At 43.7% G+C, this 22,786-nt stretch overlaps 2 protein-coding genes across 2 annotated transcripts; both read right to left on the reverse strand.

Moving 5' to 3' along the window:
- Positions 1-3,668: 3,668 nt before the first annotated feature.
- LOC310791793 (E3 ubiquitin-protein ligase TRIM21-like) lies at positions 3,669-5,300 on the reverse strand (the record flags this gene model as incomplete). The annotated part of the gene is made up of 1 exon (XM_083653457.1): positions 3,669-5,300. The coding sequence occupies one exon, from the start codon at positions 5,298-5,300 to the stop codon at positions 3,669-3,671; it is 1,632 nt and encodes a 543-aa protein (XP_083509583.1).
- Positions 5,301-13,731: 8,431 nt separating this feature from the next.
- LOC310791790 (E3 ubiquitin-protein ligase TRIM39-like) lies at positions 13,732-15,372 on the reverse strand (the record flags this gene model as incomplete). Its single annotated transcript, XM_083653455.1, has 1 exon — positions 13,732-15,372. The coding sequence occupies one exon, from the start codon at positions 15,370-15,372 to the stop codon at positions 13,732-13,734; it is 1,641 nt and encodes a 546-aa protein (XP_083509581.1).
- Between the last annotated feature and the right edge of the window lie 7,414 nt (positions 15,373-22,786).

Raw genomic sequence — 22,786 nt, forward strand, 5'->3', positions numbered from 1 at the left:
CTGCTCCACTGGTGCTTCAGCAACATGTTCCACGTAGTGGTGGTCAGGACACCCAGAGCGTTTTGGTAGCTGGAGGCATCGGCGCCGTGGACCTGCTCCAGGTGACGCATCTGCTGATACAACATCCTGATCCTGTCAATCTCATAGAGCTGCAGAAAGACAGACACATCGGTACAGGAGAGAGAGAACACATAGAACATGTTAGTGGATCACATGAAAGGACAATGCCTATGGTAGTAGCTATATAGAACTCATGCTGAGATATCCCTTTAAAAAGCTCATCCCCATTCAATCCTACACCAGTGATTCTCAAACCTTTTCATATCAAGACATTTTGTCTCTTGGACCCAAATCTGAGAATATGTTTATTGTTGGATATGATTTTGTCCAGAATTCCAAGACTAACTGCTCTACTGTAGGTGGCAGAGGGAGAACAGTGAAACTATGATCAAAACAGTCATCCCTCTACATTCTCTAATCGCATTAACTTCTTGTAAATCAAATAATTGTGAAGTTTAACAATTCAGCAATTTCCTGAGGACCCCCCTGGAACCTCCTCAAGGACCCCTGGTGGTCCCCGGACCCCACGTTGAGAACCACCGTCCTTAACTCACTCCTTCAATGTGTCCGATGCTGTTGTAGAAGCGGTAGTAGGACTGGAAGTCAGGAGTGCCGCGGTACCACTTGGGTTCAATGTTCCTCCTGGATGGAGTCAGGAAGTGGTGTGCTTGAGCAGAGTGGATGCTGACTGCCCCTGCAGCTGCATTCACTGTGGAAGAAGACAGAGGCAGAAATCACAGAGGAAGCAGGGAACAGGGGAGTTATGGCAATTTGGCTCCAATGCAATTTCTCATTAGCAGAGTATTACTTTGTTACTCAAGTCACTCAAGAATTGGAGGGGAAGAGTACTGGGGTGATGGGACTTTTTGATAACTGAACTTTTCTTACTCTGAATTTAGGCTATTATACTACTTAATATTAGTATAGTAATCATGAAAGCAGTTTGGGGAGTAGTGAACTACAAACAAATTAATGTAAACTAAACTTAGCTTGCTGGTGGTAGTTAGACTCAAGTAGTTAATTACTTTTTTGTCATTTTTTTGTACTTGAAACTATAAACAATTCTGGACCATAACAATCTGACATTGCTTGCACTTCCATATGAATAGTGGGGTATTTTATGTTTTTGGCTTATGTGACACTGACATAACAATTGGGCACTTTTTGCAATAAACTGAATTGAGTGGCATTTTTCTGCTGGCATGTGACTTTTTTGTATTATTTTGTTATAAGTAGTTTGAACTACATTTTCTGAGTAGCTTTAGTTAATCAAATTTTAGTATTTGGTAGTTTAAGCCATGGTGCTCATTGGGGCCCGGGGACCCCCAGGAGTCCTTGAAGGGGTTCTATGGGTCCCCAGCAAAAAGGCTAATTTATTTTCACTAGAATACCAACCATAAGTATAACACAAGGGCAGACTGTATTTTGGTTGTGGGTTTTATACTCACACCCGCTCCCGTGACCACATCACCCCTGTCCTCCATAACCTCCAGTGGCCCCCTGTCCCACAACACATCCAGTTTAGAGTCCTCCTCCTCACTCACAAAGCCCTCTATAACCAGGCCCCCTCCTACCTCACTGACCTGCTCCACCACCATATCCCCTGCCGTAGCCTCCGCTCCTCAGATGCAAACCTCTTGTCTGCACCACTCAGGACCAAGCGCTGGACCTGGGGTGGTAGAGCCTTTCTCCGTTGCTGCCCCCTCCCTCTGGAACTCTCACCCCAAACACATCAGAGACTGCATCAATCTGCCCACATTCAAGTCATTACTCAAAACTCACCTGTTCAAAAGTGCTTTTAACCTGTGATGACTGTGTATTGTATCTGTATTAACATCATTTCCCCTCATTCTTTGATCATTTGTATTGTGTATTCTGTTTTCAATCTTGTTTCCTTGATATTTTTAGACCCCTTTGTAAAGCGTTTTCGAGTACCATGAAAAGCGCTCTGTAAATAAAATGTATTATTGTACAAAAGTAAATCCCTCGACTTCTTATTAATTAAATGTATTATTATTCTAACCATAAAACCATATGCATTCGTAAGACTGAACTGACAAATGGATATAGTTTAGAATAGATCAGGGGTTTTCAAAGTCTGAGACTGTGGGCCTCCCCCCAGACAAAGCTTGGAAAGAGGAGCCCCCTCGCTCAATTCCTGGATGCCTATGGGATCATCATGATTGTGTTGTTTGATACCATAGACACTCAACAATTGAGTCAAGATGGCCTGAGATTGGTGTTTGACATACTTCAAACTACACCAAATATATCAAGGTCTGTCTAAAGGCATTTATTTGTTTCTAACTCTGGGAAAGTGGGGAAAACTGTCAAATTCCCCCAAACGATTGTATCTCTCAACTATCTCTTTAACCAAATCAGACACATTGAGGATATTCTATGTGATCACCTTGTGATAACTAATGTAATATTTTTTCACTTCACTGAGCGTCTCCTGAAACTGCTTGGAGCCCCCCTGGGGAGGCCCGCCTCCCACTTTGAAAACCCCTGGAATAGATCAACAGCAACTTACTAAGAACATTTCGGGTTCTGCCCCATAAATGCAGCCAATGGGACAGGCCGGGCCGGGCTTGTTTGTTTGGGCCTGATCTAAGCTCTATATTGTACTAGAAAACACTGTAACAGGAAGTAAGCTATGCACAGCCAGTTGCACACCAGCACAGCAAAAGTGGCTTGGAGTCTCTGTCCACCCTTCCCCGCTGCTCGCTTGGTGCTGAAGCTTGATTGGTTGTCTTGCCGTCTTTCCATTTGACATTTTGAACTTAGCCCCTCCTCATGTTGCTGTAAATGCTCTCATCCATCGCCAGGTATCCCAGCATGCTTTGGAAGTAGATGACAGACGCATCCAATACACAATGAATGAATGAACAACTGACTAGTGTCACTGTGGTGCGCATCATGCACCGTTAGAGGAGTGAATAGAGATGTTACAATGAAACTGGAAAATGTGTCGTTTTCACACACTCACTTTAATGATCAAAGAAAAACAGGATATAAAGAAAAATACTTTTTTTTTGTTGCAATTTTCAAAACATAGGCTCCGACAAAAACATCATCATCAACATTCCAATGTTACCACTAACCAGCCACGTCAAGTGCTTGTGTGATTGTAAGAGTTGTGTGCGGGATCCCACGTAAGGGGTCCATGAAAAGACAGCCGGGCGAAACACCCGTCACTCCTAACCTCGTCTAAGTAGGCCAGAAGCTTTAATGATCAAAGAAAAACAGGATATGAAAGGAAATATTTAACTCTTCTTTACCTTTAACCCCCCCCCCACATGATCTAACTAAATCATTATGTCTACATCACATGAACATGAGCCATAACACCACACATTCTGCCAAGAGGAGGAAAAGGTAAAGAGACAAGATACATCAGTAGTTACTTGTCTTCTCTCAGTGGAGACTGAGCCCTATTGAAAGAACAAATTAATAATCTTAATGTGCTAGACAAGTCTGAAAAGTATTTTTGTTGTTCTATAAAATAAAATTCAACATTAGACTGGCTGATAGTTACCTGAAGACAAAACAACATAGTGTAAACTGTCTTAACTGACAATGAATCCTGAGGAAAATTACTGATCAGTCTAATCTGTGTGATTGACAGGAGAGATGATCAGAGGGGCGGAGTTTTTACCACCATTATTAGTATAGGGACCGAAGTATGGGTAGAGTTTCTCAGATAAGGTGCAGCCAGTAAAGGAGTAGATAAGAGCTGCAGCATCTACGTCATAAAAGGAGACCAGACCCTCCTCATAATCCACAAACACCCCCACCTTCTGAGGCTTCATCTTCAGAGAGAGGAGGACAGCAGCAGCTTTGTACTCATTTCCATTCCTCAGACATACAGTCCAGTAGCCATTGTCAGGACTCAGTGTGCTTTTTCCCTTCCTGTTGATGGACTCTCTGGCCACTCCCACATCCCAGTCAGTGTTCCCTTTAACCTGGACCTCATAGTAAAACTTCCCTGAAGAGAAGCTCTGCTTTCCTAAGACACAGGCACAAGAAGAAAATCTCTCTGGGTTGTCTGGGAGATTCTTCTCTACATCACCATCATGTACTTGTTTCCCATCATCAGACAGGATGAGATCAGGATATGCTGTATCAGGATCCAGAGTCACATCCACTGCAAACTGCTGGACCCTCTTCAGCTCAACATCAGCAAGCAGCTTCTCCATCTCTTTACTGAGTGTCTCCTCCAGCTGAGCCACAGCTCTCCTCACAGTCCCCTCATATGTTGAGTGGACACTGACCTCTGTCCAGTCCTTGGTGTGTGGAGGAGTGTTCAGGGATGGGAAGCTTTGGATGAGGTGGAGGTGGTCTTCAGTGTGTGAGTGCTGCTCCACCTCAGCGGTTCTCTTCATCAGCTCACAGATCTCCTGTTCCAGCTCTTTGATGAAGCCTTCACCCTGTTTCTCTGTTGTTTTCTGCTTCTCTTCAATCGTCTGAATGAGCTCAGCCTGGCCTCTCTCCACAGACTGCTTCAGAGCAGTGAAGACCCGCACACCGTCTGCTATCTCTCTGTCTGCATTTGCCTTACTGAGCTCTACTGAGTGTTTGATCTCATGAATCTTCAGTCGTCTCTCCTGGATCTTCTGTTGGATTTCAGCCTCCGTCTTCCCCAGTTCAGCCTTCTTTCCTTTATATTCTTCTTCCAGAGGGACAAAGCGATGTGACCTGTGGTCTGACTCAGTGCAGAACTGACATACACACATCTGGTCAGTCTTGCAGAACAGCTCCAGCGGTCTGTCATGCTTCTTACACATCCTGTCTTCCAGGATCTCCACAGGATCCATCAGCTTGTGTCTCTTCAGGCCCCTCACTCTCTGATGAGGCTCCAGGTGAGTCTCACAGTAGGAGGTCAGACACCCCAGGCAGGACTTCTGGGCCTTGCGTTTGGTCCCAGTGCAGACGTCACAGGGAACTTCTCCTGGTTTGGCACTTTGTTGGTCTGGGCAGCTGCTGGCTTTCATCTGAGCTGACTTCCTGAACTGAGCAGCCATCTCAGATATGAAAGTATTGACATGCAGCTCAGGTCTTGTGTTGAAAAGCTTCTGACACATGGGACACTGGCACTGGACACTAACATCCCACTGCTGTGTGATACAGTTCTTGCAGAAGTTGTGTCCACATGGTGTGGTGACTGGATCAGTGAACACATCCAGACAGATGGAGCACAGAAACTGCTCTTCAGAGAGGAGACTGCTGGCAGCAGACATATCCAAACACTGAGACCTGAAGGGAAAGTGTGAAATAACATTTAAATCCCACTGTGACATCATCAGTGATGTCATAAATCCCACTGTGACATCATCAGTGATGTCATAAATCCCAGTGATGTGTGACATCATCAGTGATGTCATAAATCCCATGGATGTGTGACATCATCAGTGATGTCATAATGCAAACCTGCATGTATTGACTTCATTATACCATAATGAAACTGTCCTCCTATATTGAGGACACAACTGATGTCTTGAATAAAATGTCTGGCCTCAGTAATCTCCATTCACACTTCTTGGTAGCCTATATGCTAACATCTCTATCATGAGTTCATGTCTGCTTTGTGACACGTCCTGATCGGCTGGATATCCAGTTGTTCCTTTACTGTCTTTAACTGCCTGGATCATTCACAATAATGTCTTATTTTTACTGTCTTTAACTGCCTGGATCATTCACAATAATGTCTTATCTTTAGGGACAACATTTACTGTCTTTAACTGCCTGGATCATTCACAATAATGTCTTATCTTTAGGGACAACATTTACTGACAAAAGACTGCATGGTGTTCTAGTTGGCTCAAGTTTTTCTCCCATGAGTGTGTTTATCTGTTTAAAATCCTCTTAATAATCATCTTTATCACTGTATTACTACTCTGTGGTCAGTAGGCTACATTGATGATATTTTCTTGATGTCATATTCAGTGGAAACTTTCATAAAAAAAATGAGAACATGCCCCCGGACCCCCTAGGGGTTCAGTGGTCCATGACCTTTGGGTGGGCTGAGCCCACCCCAGAAGAAAATTGTGTAGTTTCAAGTAAAAATGGATCAAACTGGCGCACTTTGAGATCAAAATGAAGAGACTAGATATATGAAGAACTACACACATCAATATCTTCTTTACCGTTCTGTGGTTTTACAGCGATGAAAAAATAATTGTTTCCCTATATATACTATATATATTCTGCATACAGGTTACTATATGGTAGAATTATGCTTGCATAAATAATTGGGTGGGCTGAGCCCACCCAAAGCTCTGATGCTAAAACCGCCCCTGCCACTTGCCATAATACACAGGTAGGTTGGAGTGATCTAATGCAGCGTGGAACCAATGTTTTGATGTTGGACTGTTTTCGCATTCATTCCATGGATGATGGTTCATTCATATTGCCAAATGTTTGATCGGGTTTTGTTTAGTTTTGCACAGGTTGCACTTTATTGATGTTCTTTTGAAAATATGTGCAGTGCAAAATGGGTTCATTGCAGCCACTAATAGGCTACAGTGATAAGACTTAATGCAAATTTTTCTTGTCAAATATTTCTTATTTTTTGCACAGATATAACTTTATTGATATCGTTATAACAAAGTGATTGCACATTTCATTTGATTTTTATCTGATGGAGCAATCTGGTTAACTTTGTTTGTTCTAGCAAAGTGATTGGAATTTCTGTTTGATTATTTTAATTTATTATTTAAAAAAGCACAGATGTAGGCCTACAGTAGCAGTCACAAGATTTTGTTTAAAGTTGAAATGGAAGTCGTTTTTTTATTTGGACAACATTTTTGAAAGAAAATAGAATGGAATAGTCATGATCTTGATGTTATTTCAATAAAAGTTCAACTTGGACCCTTTTGTTACAATTGTGTTGGGGCGGTGGGGCATGAACATTTTTCCTCCTTCAAAGTGGGGCATGACAGAAAAAGTTTGAGAACCACTGTCTTAAGCAGAACCCCCCCCCCCCCCCAAAAAAAAGATCCAGACAGTGATATGCAGTTTAGTTGGTGCTTTATTGCAGTGATTCCCAACCAGGGGTACGTGTACCCTAGGGGTACTTGAGCAGCTTGCAGGGGGTATACTTGGAATGATTGGGGAATACAATTTACCTCCAAAATGATAAATAAATATATATATATTCCAAGTCATTTCATAAGCCCATTGTTAAAATGTGATGTGTGTGCCACAACTAGTTCTGCTGGCAAGTGTCAACTGCTACACTGTTCTGCTACTGATAATGGCAAAAAACAACAACTAAAAAGCCCAAACACAGACAGTTCAGTGAAAGATATATTTTGTATAGATTTACTTGTATGTAATCATCACCACGCATGAATGAGGGGTACTATTGTCATGGAAAAACAGCTCAAGGGGTACATAAGACAAAAAAGGTTGGGAACCACTGCTTTATTGTACAGAGATGAGACGAGCATACCAGTTTGTTTCTAGTTGGTTTACAATGCTGCTCTTGCTCTGTGGTCTGGTGAGAACTGTGTGTGCTCCCCCTCACCTGTGCCTAATGATCTCCTGTTACCTGTGCCTATTATTATACAACTCTGATCCCATGACCGCCACAAGTGTCCAAAAATAATACTGCAAGATATCTAAACTAAATAATATGACATGATGCCAACAACAAACATAAATGACTCCAACATTGTGATTTGGACAAACAATGAGCAGCATACACCTATTGTGTGTTTCTCTGTCCTCTGAAGCAGTCCTGGCTGGATTGATCCTGTAGGCTACTTAATAATTTGAGTCTTTCCCTGTAGGATATTATTTTTAAGCTTGATTTTTACTCAGGCTCTGGAGCTGGATCAGCTTAACAGAAGGGGTCATAGAGGTCGCGTTTGAAATCATAAGGTTCAAAGTCGGGGGCTTTCTGCTCCACTGGTGCTTCAGCAACATGTTCCTCAGCTGGTGCTACCTCCTCTTTCTGCTCCATTGGTGCTTCAGCAACATGTTCCTCAGCTGGTGCCTGGTGCCACCGCCTCTTTCTGCTCCACTGGTGCTTCAGCAACATGTTCCTCAGCTGGTGCTACCTCCTCTTTCTGGTACATGGTGCTTCAGCAACATGTTCCTCAGCTGGTGCCACCTCCTCTTTCTGCTCCACTGGTGCTTCAGCAACATGTTCCTCAGCTGGTGCCACCTCCTCTTTCACCACTTTCTCCTCAACGGGTGCAGCCGGTGAGGCAGTTTCTGTGATGGGGCGGGGAGGGTGGTCGATGAGGCAGTCGAGGTCCCAGTACGGGTCCCATCGTGCTCCATTCCCTTGACAGGAGGTGGAGGCGGAGATGGGGGTGGGACAGACGTTTTGGGAGCAGGAGGTGGGGACGGAGAGGGAGGTGCAGCAGCTTTCATCTCCTCCTCTGTCATGGGTAAACCCAGCCCCCAGTGACCTGCTCTCAGGCTCACCCTGCTTACAGTCACAAGGTGACTGGGAACTGAGAGAGCAGGTCATGTGGGGGCTGGGTTTACCTAGGCTAGGCCTGCAGGCCGGGTTGTAGTGCGGGTCGCACAGCACCGGGACGGCGGCCGTCAGCAGGTAAACAATCTGAGGCTTGCAGAGCTTGTGGGCGGGGTTACATAGGAAGATAACCTGGGTCAGCCAGGGGGTCCAGTGTCGGGGCAGCCGTGGTGGTGGTGGTGGTGGTGGGGGGGGGGGACACGTAGTGGTGGTCAGGACACCCAGGGCGTTTTGGTAGCTGGAGGCATCGGCGCCGTGGACCTGCTCCAGGTGACGCATCTGCTGATACAACATCCTGATCCTGTTAATCTCATAGAGCTGCAGAAAGACAGACACATCGGTACAGGAGAGAGAGAACACATAGAAAATGTTAGTGGATCACATGAAAGGACAATGCCTATGGCAGTAGCTATATAGAACTCAGGCTGAGATATCCCTTTAAAAAGCTCATCCCCATTCAATCCAACACCAGTGATTCTCAAACCTTTTCATATCAAGACAGTTTGTCTCTTGGACCCAAATCTGAGAATATGTTTATTGTTGGATATGATTTTGTCCAGAATTCCAAGACTAACTGCTCTACTGTAGGTGGCAGAGGGAGAACAGTGAAACTATGATCAAAACAGTCATCCCTCTACATTCTCTAATCCAGTGGTTCTCAAATGGGGGTCCGCGGACCCCCAGGGGTCCGCGAAAAGTTTTCAAGTAAAAAAAAATATATATATATATATATATATATATATATATATTTTTTTTTTTTTATTAAAAAATAAAATGCTACATGTTAATTATTCCTTCTCAAACTACTTCCTACATGGTGCTAGTCTATCAAAATATCTTGGCTGTCATTGATTGTGTTGCATAGTGGTTTTCTGTACTGTTGACAAATTGTGATATTGTAAGTCGCTTTGGACAAAACAAAAGTGTCTGCCAAATGACGTAATGTAAATGTAATGTAATAAAAAAAATATATATATATATTTTTTTTTGCAAAATCTTCATAGTTCAATGAAAATAGTTTATGCTTTCAATCTAAAATGGTTCATGGATTAGATTCTAATAACAAACCTATCAAATTAAAAGTCAAGCACGTTACCGTGGAAACAATTAAGCTTAGCCCAAAATCACAAATCAGAATGAGGGGGTCCCCGGTATATTTTCTATCTTGTAAGGGGTCCTTGGCTGAAAAACATTTGAGAACCTCTGCTCTAATCGCATTAACTTCTTGTAAATCAAATAATTGTGAAGTTTAACAATTCAGCAATTTCCTGAGGACCCCCCTGGAACCTCCTCAAGGACCCCTGGTGGTCCCCGGACCCCACGTTGAGAACCACCGTCCTTAACTCACTCCTTCAATGTGTCCGATGCTGTTGTAGAAGCGGTAGTAGGACTGGAAGTCAGGAGTGCCGCGGTACCACTTGGGTTCAATGTTCCTCCTGGATGGAGTCAGGAAGTGGTGTGCTTGCAGAGTGGATGCTGACTGCCTCTGCAGCTGCATTCACTGTGGAAGAAGACAGAGGCAGAAATCACAGAGGAATCAGGGAACAGGGGAGTTATGGCAATTTCGCCTCAATACAATTTCTCATTAGCAGAGTATTACTTTGTTACTCAGTCACTCAAGAATTGGAGGGGAAGAGTACTGGGGTGATGGGACTTTTTGATAACTGAACTTTTCTTACTCTGAATTTAGACTATTATACTACTTAATATTAGTATAGTAATCATGAAAGCAGTTTGGGGAGTAGTGAACTACAAACAAAAGCTAATGTAAACTAAACTTAGCTTGCTGGTAGTTAGACTGAAGTAGTTAATTACTTTTTTGTCATTTTTTTGTACTTGATGAAACTACAAACAATTCTGGACCATAACAATCTGACATTGCTTGCACTTCCATATGAATAGTGGGGTATTTTATGTTTTTGGCTTATGTGACACTGACATAATAATTGGGCACTTTTCGCAATAAACTGAATTGAGTGGCATTTTTCTGCTGGCATGTGACTTTTCTGTATTATTTTGTTATAAGTAGTTTGAACTACATTTTCTGAGTAGCTTTAGTTAATCAAATTTTAGTATTTGGTAGTTTAAGCCATGGCGCTCAGTGGGGCCCGGGGACCCCCAGGAGTCCTTGAAGGGGTTCTATGGGTCCCCAGCAAAAAGGCTAATTTATTTTCACTAGAATACCAACGATAAGTATAACACAAGGGCAGACTGTATTTTGGTTGTGGGTTTCATACTCACACCCGCTCCCGTGACCACATCACCCCTGTCCTCCATAACCTCCAGTGGCTCCCTGTCCCACAACACATCCAGTTCAAAGTCCTCCTCCTCACTCACAAAGCCCTCTATAACCAGGCCCCCTCCTACCTCACTGACCTGCTCCACCACCATACACCCACCCCCTCCTACCTGCTCCACCACCATATCCCCTGCCGTAGCCTCCGCTCCTCAGATGCAAACCTCTTGTCTGCACCACTCAGGACCAAGCGCTGGACCTGGGGTGGTAGAGCCTTTCTCCGTTGCTGCCCCCTTCCTCTGGAACTCTCACCCCAAACACATCAGAGACTGCATCAATCTGCCCACATTCAAGTCATTACTCAAAACTCACCTGTTCAAAAGTGCTTTTAACCTGTGATGACTGTGTGTTGTATCTGTATTAACATCATTTCCCCTCATTCTTTGATCATTTGTATTGTGTATTCTGTTTTTAATGTTGTTTCCTTGATATTTTTAGACCCCCTTGTAAAGCGTTTTTGAGTACCATGAAAAGCGCTCTGTAAATAAAATGTATTATTGTACAAAAGTGAATCCCTCGACTTCTTATTAATTAAATGTATTATTATTCTAACCATAAAACCATATGCATTCATAAGACTGAACTGACAAATGGATATAGTTTAGAATAGATCAGGGGTTTTCAAAGTCTGAGACTGTGGGCCTCCCCCCAGACAAAGCTTGGAAAGAGGAGCCCCCTCGCTCAATTCCTGGATGCCTATGGGATCATCATGATTGTGTTATTTGATACCATAGACACTCAACAATTGAGCCAAGATGGCCTGAGATTGGTGTTTGACATACTTCAAACTACACCAAATATATCAAGGTCTGTCTAAAGGCATTTATTTGTTTCTAACTCTGGGAAAGTGGGGAAAACTGTCAAATTCCCCCAAACGATTGTATCTCTCAACTATCTCTTTAACCAAATCAGACACATTGAGGATATTCTATGTGATCACCTTTTGATAACTAATGTAATATTGTTTCACTTCACTGAGCGTCTCCTGAAACTGCTTGGAGCCCCCCTGGGGAGGCCCGCCTCCCACTTTGAAAACCCCTGGAATAGATCAACAGCAATTTACTAAGAACATTTCGGGTTCGGCCCCATAAATGCAGCCAATGGGACAGGCCGGGCCGGGCTTGTTTGTTTGGGCCTGATCTAAGCTCTATATTGTACTAGCAAACACTGTAACAGGAAGTAAGCTATGCACAGCCAGTGCACACCAGCACAGCAAAAGTGGCTTGGAGTCTCTGTCCACCCTGCCCCGCTGCTCGCTTGGTGCTGCAGCTTGATTGGTTGTCTTGCTGTCTTTCCATTTGACATTTTGAACTTAGCCCCTCCTCATGTGGCTGTAAATGCTCTCATCCATCACCAGGTATCCCAGCATGCTTTGGAAGGAGATGACAGACGCATCCAATACACAATGAATGAATGAACAACTGACTAGTGTCACTGTGGTGTGCATCATGCACCGTTAGAGGAGTGAATAGAGATGTTACAATGAAACTGGAAAATGTGTCGTTTTCACACACTCACTTTAATGATCAAAGAAAAACAGCATATAAAGAAAAATACTTAAAGGAGAATTTCGTTTTTTTTTAACCTGGACCCATCTCCTGGCAATAATTATGATTTGGCCACTCACCCAGCGATGTTCGCGGCGTTTCTGGGCGTCCTAGCGTTGTTTTGAGATCAATAGCGTCCAAGTCAGTCGTAAAATGGAGCTGATTTGGGGCCAAGTGTGAGCCTGTCTTTCCTAGCCTAGGTAAACCCAGCCACCACGTGACCTGCTCTCTCAGTTCCCAGTGACTGAGAACAGGTCTGAGAGCAGGTCACGTGGGGGATGGGTTTACCCAGGCTATGTCTTTCCTGCATCTAAATAGCTATTTTTATTCCCGTTTTCGCCACATATTGCCATAATCTGATCCGTCAACATCCACCAGTGATATTTCCCCCCAGGCTATTTCCTGGTCTCTCCCAGGGACCAAATTACCTCAAACGTGATCTTGGTCACCAAGTCTCGTGAAGTCCCGCGATACTTTCCTGCCGACTGGTCAACTACAGGTAGGACGCTTTGCGGTGGTGGTTTTAGCGTAACCTATGTGGGGTTTGGCGTAACCTATGTGGGATTCGAAATAACGAAGGTTATGCCAAACCCCACATAGGTTACGCTAAAACCACGACCGCAAAGCGTCCTACCTGTAGTTGACGAGTCGGCAGGAAAGTATCGCGGGACTTCACGAGACTTGGTGACCGAGATCACGTTTGAGGTAATTTGGTCCCTGGGAGAGACCAGGAAATAGCCTGGGGGGAGATATCACTCTGGTGGATGTTGACGGATCAGATTATGGCGATATGTGGCGAAAACGGGAATAAAAATAGCTATTTAGATGCAGGATAGACAGGCTCACACTTGGCCCCAAATCAGCTCCATTTTACGACTGACTTGGACGCTATTGATCTCAAAACAACGCTAGGAGGCCCAGAAATGCAGCGAACATCGCTGGGTGAGTGGCCAAATCATAATTATTGCCAGGAGATGGGTCCAGGTTAAAAAAAACGAAATTCTCCTTTAACTCTTCTATAACTTTAACTACGCCCCCCACATGATCTAACTAAATCATTATGTCTACATCACATGAACATGAGCCATAACACCACACATTCTGCCAAGAGGAAGAAAAGGTAAAGAGACAAGATACATCAGTAGTTACTGGGCTTCTCTCAGTGGAGAGCCCTATTGAAAGAACAAATTATTCTCAATGTGCTAGACAAGTCTGAAAAGTGTTTTTGTTGTTCTATAAAATAAAATGCAACATTAAACTGGATATTATTTACCTGAAGACAAAACAACATATGTGTAAACTGTTTTAACTGACAATCCTGAGGCAAATGAATGATCAGTCTAATCTGTGTGATTGACAGGAGAGATGATCAGAGGGGTGGAGTTTTTACCATCATTATTAGGACAGGGACCGAAGTATGGGTAGAGTTTCTCAGTGAAGGTGCAGCCAGTAAAGGAGTAGATAAGAGCTGCAGCAGCTACATCATAAAAGGAGACTAGACCCTCCTCATAATCCACAAACACCCCGACCTTCTGAGGCTTCATCTTCAGAGAGAGGAGGACATCAGGGCCAGCAACAGCTATGTACTCATTTCCATTCCTCAACGCTACAGTCCAGTAGCCATCCTCAGGACTCAGTGTGATGTCTCCCTTCCTGTTGATCGACTCTCTGGCCACTCCCACATCCCAGTCAGTCTTCCCTTTAACCTGAACCTCGTAGTAAAACTTCCCTGAAGAGAAGCTCTGCTTTGCTAAGACACAGGTACAAGAAGAAAATCTCTCTGGGTTGTCTGGGAGTTTCTTCTTTACATCACCATAATGTACTTGTTTCCCATCATCAGACAGGATGAGACGGGGATATGCTGTATTAGGATCAAGAGTCACATCCACTGCAAACTGCTGGACCCTCTTCAGCTCAACATCAGCAAGCAGCTTCTCCATCTCTTTCCTGAGTGTCTCCTCCAGCTGAGCCACAGCTCTCCTCACAGTCCCCTCATATGTTGAGTGGACACTGACATCTGTCCAGTCTTTGGTGTGTGGAGGAGTGTTCAGGGATGGGAAGCTTTGGATGAGGTGGAGGTGGTCTTCAGTGTGTGAGTGCTGCTCCACCTCAGCGGTTCTCTTCATCAGCTCACAGATCTCCTGTTCCAGCTCTTTGATGAAGCCTTCACCCTGTTTCTCTGTTGTTTTCTGCTTCTCTTCAATCGTCTGAATGAGCTCAGCCTGGCCTCTCTCCACAGACTGCTTCAGAGCAGTGAAGACCCGCACACCGTCTGCTATCTCTCTGTCTGCATTTGCCTTACTGAGCTCTACTGAGTGTTTGATATCATGAATCTTCAGTCGTCTCTCCTGGATCTTCTGTTGGATTTCAGCCTCCGTCTTCCCCAGTTCAGCCTTCTTTCTTTTATATTCTTCTTCCAGAGGGACAAAGCGATGTGACCTGTGGTCTGACTCAGTACAGAACTGACATACACACATCTGGTCAGTCTTGCAGAACAGCTCCAGCGGTCTGTCATGCTTCTTACACATCCTGTCTTCCAGGATCTCCACAGGATCCATCAGCTTGTGTCTCTTCAGGCCCCTCACTCTCTGATGAGGCTCCAGGTGATTCTCACAGTAGGAGGTCAGACACCCCAGGCAGGACTTCTGGGCCTTGCGTTTGGTCCCAGTGCAGACGTCACAGGGAACTTCTCCTGGTTTGGCACTTTGTTGGTCTGGGCAGCTGCTGGCTTTCATCTGAGCTGACTTCCTGAACTGAGCAGCCATCTCAGATATGAAAGTATTGACATGCAGCTCAGGTCTTGTGTTGAAAAGCTTCTGACACATGGGACACTGGCACTGGACACTAACATCCCACTGCTGTGTGATACAGTTCTTGCAGAAGTTGTGTCCACATGGTGTGGTGACTGGATCAGTGAACACATCCAGACAGATGGAGCACAGAAACTGCTCTTCAGAGAGGAGACTGCTGGCAGCAGACATATCCAAACACTGAGACCTGAAGGGAAAGTGTGAAATAACATTTAAATCCCACTGTGACATCATCAGTGATGTCATAAATCCCACTGTGACATCATCAGTGATGTCATAAATCCCAGTGATGTGTGACATCATCAGTGATGTCATAAATCCCATGGATGTGTGACATCATCAGTGATGTCATAATGCAAACCTGCATGTATTGACTTCATTATACCATAATGAAACTGTCCTCCTATATTGAGGACACAACTGATGTCTTGAATAAAATGTCTGGCCTCAGTAATCTCCATTCACACTTCTTGGTAGCCTATATGCTAACATCTCTATCATGAGTTCATGTCTGCTTTGTGACACGTCCTGATCGGCTGGATATCCAGTTGTTCCTTTACTGTCTTTAACTGCCTGGATCATTCACAATAATGTCTTATTTTTACTGTCTTTAACTGCCTGGATCATTCACAATAATGTCTTATCTTTAGAGACAACATTTACTGTCTTTAACTGCCTGGATCATTCACAATAATGTCTTATCTTTAGGGACAACATTTACTGTCTTTAACTGCCTGGATCATTCACAATAATGTCTTATCTTTAGGGACAACATTTACTGACAAAAGACTGCATGGTGTTCTAGTTGGCTCAAGTTTTTCTCCCATGAGTGTGTTTATCTGTTTAAAATCCTCTTAATATTCATCTTTATCACTGTATTACTACTCTGTGGTCAGTAGGCTACATTGATGATATTTTCTTGATGTCATATTCAGTGGAAACTTTCATAAAAAAAATGAGAACATGCCCCCGGACCCCCTAGGGGTTCAGTGGTCCATGACCTTTGGGTGGGCTGAGCCCACCCCGGAAGAAAATTGTGTACAGTTTCAAGTAAAAATGGATCAAACTGGCGCACTTTGAGATCAAAATGAAGAGACTACCGTAGATATATGAAGAACTACACACATCAATATCTTCTTTACCGTTCTGTGGTTTTACAGCGATGAAAAAATAATTGTTTCCCTATATATACTATATATATTCTGCATACAGGTTACTATATGGTAGAATTATGCTTGCATAAATAATTGGGTGGGCTGAGCCCACCCAAAGCTCTGATGCTAAAACCGCCCCTGCCACTTGCCATAATACACAGGTAGGTTGGAGTGATCTAATGCAGCGTGGAACCAATGTTTTGATGTTGGACTGTTTTCGCATTCATTCCATGGATGATGGTTCATTCATATTGCCAAATGTTTGATCGGGTTTTGTTTAGTTTTGCACAGGTTGCACTTTATTGATGTTCTTTTGAAAATATGTGCAGTGCAAAATGGGTTCATTGCAGCCACTAATAGGCTACAGTGATAAGACTTAATGCAAATTTTTCTTGTCAAATATTTCTTATTTTTTGCACAGATATAACTTTATTGATATCGTTATAACAAAGTGATTGCACATTTCATTTGATTTTTATCTGATGGAGCAATCTGGTTAACTTTGTTTGTTCTAGCAAAGTGATTGGAATTTCTGTTTGATTATTTTAATTTATTATTTAAAAAAGCACAGATGTAGGCCTACAGTAGCAGTCACAAGATTTTGTTTAAAGTTGAAATGGAAGTCGTTTTTTTATTTGGACAACATTTTTGAAAGAAAATAGAATGGAATAGTCATGATCTTGATGTTATTTCAATAAAAGTTCAACTTGGACCCTTTTGTTACAATTGTGTTGGGGCGGTGGGGCATGAACATTTTTCCTCCTTCAAAGTGGGGCATGACAGAAAAAGTTTGAGAACCACTGTCTTAAGCAGAACCCCCCCCCCCCCAAAAAAAGATCCAGACAGTGATATGCAGTTTAGTTGGTGCTTTATTGCAGTGATTCCCAACCAGGGGTACGTGTACCCTAGGGGTACTTGAGCAGCTTGCAGGGGGTATACTTGGAATGATTGGGGAATACAATTTACCTCCAAAATTATAAATAAATATATATATATTCCAAGTCATTTCATAAGCCCATTGTTAAAATGTGATGTGTGTGCCACAACTAGTTCTGCTGGCAAGTGTCAACTGCTACACTGTTCTGCTACTGATAATGGCAAAAAACAACAACTAAAAAGCCCAAACACCGACAGTTCAGTGAAACATATATTTTGTATAGATTTACTTGTATGTAATCATCACCACGCATGAGTGAGGGGTACTATTGTCATGGAAAAACAGCTCAAGGGGTACATAAGACAAAAAAGGTTGGGAACCACTGCTTTATTGTACAGAGATGAGACGAGCATACCAGTTTGTTTCTAGTTGGTTTCCAATGCTGCTCTTGGTCTGTGGTCTGGTGAGAACTGTGTGTGCTCCCCCTCACCTGTGCCTAATGATCTCCTGTCACCTGTGCCTATTATTATACAACTCTGTGATCCCATGACCGCCACCAAGTGTCCAAAAATAATACTGCAAGATATCTAAACTAAATAATATGACATGATGCCAACAACAAACATAAATGACTCCAACATTGTGATTTGGACAAACAATGAGCAACATACACCTATTGTGTGTTTCTCTGTCCTCTGAAGCAGTCCTGGCTGGATTGATCCTGTAGGCTACTTAATAATTTGAGTCTTTCCCTGTAGGATATTATTTTTAAGCTTGATTTTTACTCAGGCTCTGGAGCTGGATCAGCTTAACAGAAGGGGTCATAGAGGTCGCGTTTGAAATCATAAGGTTCAAAGTCGGGGGCTTTCTGCTCCACTGGTGCTTCAGCAACATGTTCCTCAGCTGGTGCTACCTCCTCTTTCTGCTCCACTGGTGCTTCAGCAACATGTTCCTCAGCTGGTGCCTGGTGCCACCGCCTCTTTCTGCTCCACTGGTGCTTCAGCAACATGTTCCTCAGCTGGTGCTACCTCCTCTTTCTGGTACATGGTGCTTCAGCAACATGTTCCTCAGCTGGTGCCACCTCCTCTTTCTGCTCCACTGGTGCTTCAGCAACATGTTCCTCAGCTGGTGCCACCTCCTCTTTCACCACTTTCTCCTCAACGGGCGCAGCCGGTGAGGCAGTTTCTGTGATGGGGCGGGGAGGGTGGTCGATGAGGCAGTCGAGGTCCCAGTACGGGTCCCATCGTGCTCCATTCCCTTGACAGGAGGTGGAGGCGGAGATGGGGGTGGGACAGACGTTTTGGGAGCAGGAGGTGGGGACGGAGAGGGAGGTGCAGCAGCTTTCATCTCCTCCTCTGTCATGGGTAAACCCAGCCCCCAGTGACCTGCTCTCAGGCTCACCCTGCTTACAGTCACAAGGTGACTGGGAACTGAGAGAGCAGGTCATGTGGGGGCTGGGTTTACCTAGGCTAGGCCTGCAGGCCGGGTTGTAGTGCGGGTCGCACAGCACCGGGACGGCGGCCGTCAGCAGGTAAACAATCTGAGGCTTGCAGAGCTTGTGGGCGGGGTTACATAGGAAGATAACCTGGGTCAGCCAGGTGGTCCAGTGTCGGGGCAGCCGTGGTGGTGGTGGTGGTGGTGGTGGGGGGGGGGGACACGTAGTGGTGGTCAGGACACCCAGGGCGTTTTGGTAGCTGGAGGCATCGGCGCCGTGGACCTGCTCCAGGTGACGCATCTGCTGATACAACATCCTGATCCTGTTAATCTCATAGAGCTGCAGAAAGACAGACACATCGGTACAGGAAAGAGAGAACACATAGAAAATGTTAGTGGATCACATGAAAGGACAATGCCTATGGCAGTAGCTATATAGAACTCAGGCTGAGATCCCTTTAAAAAGCTCATCCCCATTCAATCCAACACCAGTGATTCTCAAACCTTTTCATATCAAGACAGTTTGTCTCTTGGACCCAAATCTGAGAATATGTTTATTGTTGGATATGATTTTGTCCAGAATTCCAAGACTAACTGCTCTACTGTAGGTGGCAGAGGGAGAACAGTGAAACTATGATCAAAACAGTCATCCCTCTACATTCTCTAATCCAGTGGTTCTCAAATGGGGGTCCGCGGACCCCCAGGGGTCCGTGGCACTTTGCCAGGGGGTCCGCGAAAAGTTTTCAAGTAAAAAAAAATAATAATAATAATAATAATTTTTTTTATTAAAAAATAAAATGCTACATGTTAATTATTCCTTCTCAAACTACTTCCTACATGGTGCTAGTCTATCAAAATATCTTGGCTGTCATTGATTGTGTTGCATAGTGGTTTTCTGTACTGTTGACAAATTGTGATATTGTAAGTCGCTTTGGACAAAACAAAAGTGTCTGCCAAATGACGTAATGTAAATGTAATGTAATAAAAAAAAAATATATATATATTTTTTTTTGCAAAATCTTCATAGTTCAATGAAAATAGTTTATGCTTTCAATCTAAAATGGTTCATGGATTAGATTCTAATAACAAACCTATCAAATTAAAAGTCAAGCACGTTACCGTGGAAACAATTAAGCTTAGCCCAAAATCACAAATCAGAATGAGGGGGTCCCCGGTATATTTTCTATCTTGTAAGGGGTCCTTGGCTGAAAAACATTTGAGAACCTCTGCTCTAATCGCATTAACTTCTTGTAAATCAAATAATTGTGAAGTTTAACAATTCAGCAATTTCCTGAGGACCCCCCTGGAACCTCCTCAAGGACCCCTGGTGGTCCCCGGACCCCACGTTGAGAACCACCGTCCTTAACTCACTCCTTCAATGTGTCCGATGCTGTTGTAGAAGCGGTAGTAGGACTGGAAGTCAGGAGTGCCGCGGTACCACTTGGGTTCAATGTTCCTCCTGGATGGAGTCAGGAAGTGGTGTGCTTGAGCAGAGTGGATGCTGACTGCCTCTGCAGCTGCATTCACTGTGGAAGAAGACAGAGGCAGAAATCACAGAGGAATCAGGGAACAGAGGAGTTATGGCAATTTGGCTCCAATGCAATTTCTCATTAGCAGAGTATTAATTTGTTACTCAAGTCACTCAAGAATTGGAGTGGAAGAGTACTGGGGTGATGGGACTTTTTGATAACTGAACTTTTCTGAATTTAGACTATTATACTACTTAATATTAGTATAGTAATCATGAAAGCAGTTTGGGGAGTAGTGAACTACAAACAAATCAATGTAAACTAAACTTAGCTTGCTGGTAGTTAGACTCAAGTAGTTAATTACTTTTTTGTCATTTTTGGTACTTGATGAAACTACAAACAATTTTGGACCATAACAATCTGACATTGCTTACACTTCCATATGAATAGTGGGGTATTTTATGTTTTTGGCTTATGTGACACTGACATAACAATTGGGCACTTTTCGCAATAAACTGAATTGAGTGGCATTTTTCTGCTGGCATGTGACTTTTTTGTATTATTTTGTTATAAGTAGTTTGAACTACATTTTCTGAGTAGCTTTAGTTAATCACATTTTTCCAGTGTGAAGTATTTGGTAGTTTAAGCCATGGTGCTCAGTGGGGCCCGGGGACCCCCAGGAGTCCTTGAAGGGGTTCTATGGGTCCCCAGCAAAAAGGCTAATTTATTTTCACTAGAATACCAACCATAAGTATAACACAAGGGCAGACTGTATTTTGGTTGTGGGTTTCATACTCACACCCGCTCCCGTGACCACATCACCCCTGTCCTCCATAACCTCCAGTGGCTCCCTGTCCCACAACACATCCAGTTCAAAGTCCTCCTCCTCACTCACAAAGCCCTCTATAACCAGGCCCCCTCCTACCTCACTGACCTGCTCCACCACCATACACCCACCCCCTCCTACCTCACTGACCTGCTCCACCACCATATCCCCTGCCGTAGCCTCCGCTCCTCAGATGCAAACCTCTTGTCTGCACCACTCAGGACCAAGCGCTGGACCTGGGGTGGTAGAGCCTTTCTCCGTTGCTGCCCCCTCCCTCTGGAACTCTCACCCCAAACACATCAGAGACTGCATCAATCTGCCCACATTCAAGTCATTACTCAAAACTCACCTGTTCAAAAGTGCTTTTAACCTGTGATGACTGTGTATTGTATCTGTATTAACATCATTTCCCCTCATTCTTTGATCATTTGTATTGTGTATTCTGTTTTTAATGTTGTTTCCTTGATATTTTTAGACCCCCTTGTAAAGCGTTTTTGAGTACCATGAAATGCGCTCTGTAAATAAAATTTATTATTGTACAAAAGTGAATCCCTCGACTTCTTATTAATTAAATGTATTATTATTCTAACCATAAAACCATATGCATTCATAAGACTGAACTGACAAATGGATATAGTTTAGAATAGATCAGGGGTTTTCAAAGTCTGAGACTGTGGGCCTCCCCCCAGACAAAGCTTGGAAAGAGGAGCCCCCTCGCTCAATTCCTGGATGCCTATGGGATCATCATGATTGTGTTATTTGATACCATAGACACTCAACAATTGAGCCAAGATGGCCTGAGATTGGTGTTTGACATACTTCAAACTACACCAAATATATCAAGGTCTGTCTAAAGGCATTTATTTGTTTCTAACTCTGGGAAAGTGGGGAAAACTGTCAAATTCCCCCAAACGATTGTATCTCTCAACTATCTCTTTAACCAAATCAGACACATTGAGGATATTCTATGTGAGCACCTTTTGATAACTAATGTAATATTGTTTCACTTCACTGAGCGTCCCCTGAAACTGCTTGGAGCCCCCCTGGGGAGGCCCGCCTCCCACTTTGAAAACCCCTGGAATAGATCAACAGCAACTTACTAAGAACATTTCGGGTTCTGCCCCATAAATGCAGCCAATGGGACAGGCCGGGCCGGGCTTGTTTGTTTGGGCCTGATCTAAGCTCTATATTGTACTAGCAAACACTGTAACAGGAAGTAAGCTATGGACAGCCAGTTGCACACAGCAAAGTGGCTTGGAGTCGCTGTCCACCCTGCCACGCTGCTCGCTTGGTGCTGCAGCTTGATTGGTTGTCTTGCTGTCTTCTGGCCCCTCCCCACGTCGCTGTCGTTGCTCTCGTCCATCACCAGGTATCCCAGCATGCTTTGGAAGGAGATGACAGACGCATCCAATACACAATGAATGAATGAACAACTGACTAGTGTCACTGTGGTGTGCATCATGCACCGTTAGAGGAGTGAATAGAGATGTTACAATGAAACTGGAAAATGTGTCGTTTTCACACACTCACTTTAATGATCAAAGAAAAACTGGATATAAAGATTGCAATTTTCAGAACATAGGCTCCGACAAAAACATCAACATCAACATTCCAATGTTACCACTAACCAGCCACATCAAGTGCTTGTGTGCTTGTAAGAGTTGTGTGCAGGATCCCACGTAAGGGGTCCATGAAAAACAGGATATAAAGAAACATACTGAACTCTTGTTTAACTTTAACCCCCCCCCCATAATAAAACTAAATCACTTTGTCTACGTCACATGAACATGAGCTATAACACCACACATTTTGCCAAGAAGAAGAA

The sequence above is a fragment of the Poromitra crassiceps genome (assembly GCF_964638095.1).
Source record: "Poromitra crassiceps genome assembly, chromosome: 17".
Taxonomy (NCBI): Eukaryota; Metazoa; Chordata; class Actinopteri; order Beryciformes; family Melamphaidae; genus Poromitra; species Poromitra crassiceps.